At 47.0% G+C, this 4,785-nt stretch overlaps 1 protein-coding gene across 1 annotated transcript; it reads right to left on the reverse strand.

The window, feature by feature from the left end:
* Nucleotides 1–651: 651 nt before the first annotated feature.
* Nucleotides 652–4,220, reverse strand: LOC127302042 (heat shock protein 81-3). Its single transcript, XM_051332384.2, has 3 exons — nucleotides 4,003–4,220; nucleotides 3,387–3,809; nucleotides 652–2,420 (listed from the first exon to the last, which is right to left on the reverse strand). Exons 1-3 carry the CDS (start codon nucleotides 4,126–4,128, stop codon nucleotides 867–869), a joined length of 2,103 nt encoding a protein of 700 aa, XP_051188344.1. The 5' UTR covers nucleotides 4,129–4,220; the 3' UTR covers nucleotides 652–866.
* Nucleotides 4,221–4,785: the final 565 nt, after the last annotated feature.

The raw sequence follows: 4,785 nt of genomic DNA on the forward strand, positions 1-4,785 counted from the left end.
CGATGCAAATATTGTAACTGACAATGCAAAGCACCTATTGGGCTCCTATAAATACCGGACAGATTCTATCAACATCTATTTTCACTCTAGTAGTTTTTTGAAGTTTTAAATTTTTCAAAGCGACTCAATCTCTGGTTTCTCTCTAGTAGTTTTTTGAAGTTTTAAATTTTTGAAGCCAGGCTACATGTTGCCACTCTCGTGTTTATCTCTTTTTACAAGAGTGCCGCAAAATCGGCGGACCCAAAATCACACACTACGAAATGAACGCAATGCCAGGCATTCAAAAACAGAGTATTCGATGTTATAATATCGTACTTTATTTTTCTTATACCAATAGAACATATTACTTATAAAAAATCGGTAACACCACATCGAGCACCAGAGATGTACACGATTCCTTAATCATCTCCCACAGCTGTATCATCAATCAACTTATCCCCCCAACGTTTAACAATCCAACCGACAATCTCCAAAATCTGAGTTTGTTTTGTCAAAGTACAGCAATCCAGAAGTGATGCAATATCGAATAGAAAAGGAACTTAAGGAAACAAGCATAATCAGCATGTACAAAGCAGCTGCAAAGTAAACAAGCAACATACTAAAGCAGAAGTTTGAACAAGAGTAAAAACGAGCAAAATAGCAGCACAGGGATTGCAGATAATAATATAGAAATAGCTAAACATAGAGGGTAACAATAACGACGAACTGTTCCAGAAAGTAGCACAATATAGCTAACCGCGCTTACTGTTTGGTTAGCCAAAAGACAAAACCGATACAACTAACGTGCCAAAACCATCCAACAGCAGTCAAGAAGACACTAAATGTAAACTAGGCGGTGGTGCAGGTGCAGAAGACTGCCGTGGAGCTTAGTCGACCTCCTCCATCTTGCTCTCACCGGCATCGTCCTCCAGGGGAGGCATGTCGGTGTCGTTCTCAGTGGCCTCCTCGTCCTCATCAATGCTCAGGCCAAGCTTGAGCATGCGGTGGATCCTGGTGCCGAAGGTGTTGGGGTCTTCCAGGCTGAAGCCGGAGGTGAGCAGGGAGGTCTCGAAGAGAAGCATCACCAGGTCCTTGACAGACTTGTCATTCTTGTCAGCATCGGCGCGCTTGCGGAGCTCATCCATGATGGCGTTCTCAGGGTTAATCTCCATGGTCTTCTTGCTGGACATGTAGCCAGCCATGCTAGAGTCCCTCAGGGCCTGGGCCTTCATGATCCTCTCCATGTTGGCTGTCCAACCATACTCACCTGTCACAAGGCAGCACGGCGAGTCCACAACACGGTCAGAGACGATAACCTTCTCAACCTTGTCACCGAGCACCTCCTTGATGACCTTGCAGAGCCCCTCGAACTTCTCCTTGAGCTCCTCCTGCTTCTTCTTCTCGTCCTCGCTCTCATCAAGCTTGAGGCCCTCCTTGGTGGCAGAAACAAGCTTCTTGCCCTCAAACTCCTTGAGCTGACCAATGGCATACTCATCAATGGCGTCAACCATGTAGATGACCTCATAGCCCTTCTTCCTCAGCTTCTCAAGGAACGGAGAGTTCTCAACTGCCTTCTTGCTCTCACCAGTGATGTAGTAGATCTCGCTCTGGCCTTCCTTCATCCTGGTGACGTAGTCCTTGAGGCTGGTGAGCTCATCACCGCTCTTGGTAGAGTGGTACCTCAGAAGCTCAGCAATCTTGGTCCTGTTCTGGGAGTCCTCATGGATTCCGAGCTTGAGGTTCTTGGAGAAGGCCTCGTAGAACTTGTTGTAGTCCTCCTTGTTCTCAGCAATCTCAAAGAAGAGCTCAATGCACTTCTTGACAAGGTTCTTCCTGATCACCTTAAGGATCTTGTTCTGCTGGAGAGTCTCACGGGAGATGTTGAGGGGAAGGTCCTCAGAGTCAACAATACCCTTGACAAAGCTCAGGTACTCAGGGATCAGCTCCTCACAGTTGTCCATGATGAAGACACGGCGCACGTACAGCTTGATGTTGTTGGCCTTCTTCTTGTTGTCAAAGAGGTCAAAGGGGGCCCTCTTGGGCACAAACAGGACAGCCTTGAACTCAAGCTGACCCTCCACAGAGAAGTGCTTGACAGCCAAATGCTCCTCCCAGTCATTGGTCAAGCTCTTGTAGAAAGCAGCATACTCTTCCTTGTTGATCTCCTCTGGCTTCCTCATCCAGATAGGCTTCTGCTTGTTGACCAAGGACCACTCGTGTGAGACTTCCTTGATCTTCTTCTTCTTCTTTTCCTTTTCCTCCTTCTCCTCATCAACATCCTCAACCTTGCCCTCCTCAGTATCCTTCTTCTCCTCCTCATCCTCATCATCAGAAATTTCCTTCTCGGTGGTCTTCTCAGTCCACAGGGAGATGGGGTAGCTGATGAACTCGGAATGCTTCTTGATCAGATCCTTGATGCGGCGCTCCTCAAGGTACTCCATCTGAAAGTATATGTTGCTATATCAGAACAAGAACAGAACGAAAAACAGATACCCAAACTAGTATAACACTCATCATGAGAACAGGACGAAATCAAGTGAACTTATGAAGCAGAAATCATTACGAGACAAGCAGAAACAAAAATTTAAACTGACAAAATGAAGAATGTTCAGTCTAGATATGTAGACTACAACAACCGCAATTTTAAGGAATTTGTAAATGTGTAACAATTATAGGTCAACTGGAAATTCATTTGCAACAATAATTGATTACTACAGAAGTTACAGAAGCAGAACTAGCTGTTGGTGAATTATGCTAAAATAAAACAGTTTATCAGAGCATATAACCAATTCTATAAATCATGTCATAAATACAAAGCAATATGGGGGTTCTATGACAAACTACATTAGTTTTGCCAAGTAAAGTTGGATGCCTTTTTAATTCAAACACAGATCCAAACAGCATTTACAGTTCTTAGCCTGGCAGAGCTTAGACTGTGGTTAAGGGATGTCAAAAGCCTAAAATAAGTTAGTAGACTAGGCTAGTAAGGTCAATACAAAATTTTGTGATGCCAACCACATCTTAGGTACTACTATTCCACAACTTAAGAGTCTATTCCACAAATAAGTTACTTATTGAACAGTGCTACATTCAGAACTCCATTGCAGTCAACTAATATTGACAAGACAATCAAACTAGCATTCGACAAGAAAATAAAAAACTAGCAAGTTGCTGACATTACACTAAGCTAAACACATAATTTGGGACGTGTACATCCTTGGATGCAGTGACCACCAGAATTCTCTACCATAATCAAAAACAGGGATATATACACGCAGCACAAATCCATACTGTTCAGATCAAGCATAATCAAATCTAAAGCTGTTTCATGCAGTTAAACTATGGAGAAACATCACATCAACGCATGGGAGTCAATCACAGTATATAAGTAGGCTTTGACTTGATACCTGGTCGTCCTTGAGGTAGAGGACCATCTTGGTCCCCCTGCCGAGCTGCTCCCCAGTGGTATCACGGGCAACTGTGAAGGACCCACCGGCCTGCGACTCCCAGATGTACTGCTCGTCGTCGTTGTGCTTGGTGGTGACGACGACCCTCTCGGCCACGAGGTAGGCCGAGTAGAAGCCCACGCCGAACTGGCCAATCATGGACACGTCGGCGCCGGCGGCGAGCGCCTCCATGAACTCCTTGGTGCCGGACCTGGCGATGGTGCCGAGGTTGTTGACGAGGTCCGACTTGGTCATGCCGATGCCGCTGTCGATGATGGTGAGCGTGCTGCTGGCCTTGTCGGGCACGATGTGGATGAAGAGCTCCGGCTGCGCGTCCAGCTTGCTCTTGTCCGTGAGGCTCTCGAACCTGATCTTGTCCAGCGCCTGCGAGGATCACACGGGTAAGGTCAGCCCAGGAACGCAGATCTGTACACGCCGCCGCGGGTCAACGGATCTAGCTCGGTAGATGCGAAAATCAAGTGTAGATTGAAGTAGGAAGCCTAGGGCGGGATCAGATGGCATCGAGCTCGCGGATCACGGGTAGAGAGAGGGGAGGGGGGATTTGAGGGGCGCTTACATCGGATGAGTTGGAGATGAGCTCGCGGAGGAAGATCTCCTTGTTGGAGTAGAAGGTGTTGATGATGAGGGAGAGGAGCTGGTTGATCTCGGCCTGGAAGGCGAAGGTCTCGGTCTCCGACGCCATGGCTGCGGTCCTGAGCTGCTCGGCTCGAAGGGGAGGAGAAGCGTGCAGGAGGCGGCTAGGGTTAGGGAGGGGTTTTGAGAGGACGAGGGATCGCGGGGGGTGGGAGCCTATTTATGTGGGTCGAGGGAGTGGTTCTCGAAGGTTCTACATGGGCCGCGAAGCCGGCGAGGCCGGCGCGGGCACGTTGACAAGTCGGTGCGGGTGGGCTTCGCGGTGAGTTTTGGGATGGTGATCGGCCTTTGAGTCGTTCGTGGCCCACCGGGACTGGGAGTTTTCCATTGCGGTGCTGATGAAAGAGACCCGTTTGGTATCTTTGAATTTGGAATGCAAGAAAGACAAAGGACACTGTTTCCAAATAAAGACAACAAAGGAGTCTAGGTAGTTTCCAAACCAATGGGATACTCGGTACCTGGTGGAGTTGATATGTTTGGTTCATGCCGTGTTTAACCCTGCCAAATGTTGGCAAGATTTGGCTTATTAATTTTTGGATAAGAGATCGTGTGTCCACACTTGATCAATTATTGGGTAGTTCAGTACACTTTTAGGGCATGTACAATGGTAGAGAAGTCATGCCTTTCTTTACCCCACCACATCAGAGAAGATATTAGATATAAGTAATACAGTGCATTATGTAATATCTAGCAATTAATATTAATA

Source organism: Lolium perenne, chromosome 5 (genome assembly GCF_019359855.2).
Source record: "Lolium perenne isolate Kyuss_39 chromosome 5, Kyuss_2.0, whole genome shotgun sequence".
In the NCBI taxonomy this organism is placed as follows: domain Eukaryota; kingdom Viridiplantae; phylum Streptophyta; class Magnoliopsida; order Poales; family Poaceae; genus Lolium; species Lolium perenne.

What these genes read in the sequence shown, in the direction of transcription:
- LOC127302042 (XM_051332384.2), bottom strand. Translation starts at nt 4,128, where the DNA reads ATGGCGTCGGAGACCGAGACCTTCGCCTTCCAGGCCGAGATCAACCAG. An exon ending in TCATCTCCAACTCATCCGAT is followed by an intron (nt 3,810 to 4,002) that starts GTAAGCGCCCCT and finishes TGATCCTCGCAG; the next exon opens with GCGCTGGACAAGATCAGGTT. An exon ending in TCTACCTCAAGGACGACCAG is followed by an intron (nt 2,421 to 3,386) that starts GTATCAAGTCAA and finishes ATATACTTTCAG; the next exon opens with ATGGAGTACCTTGAGGAGCG.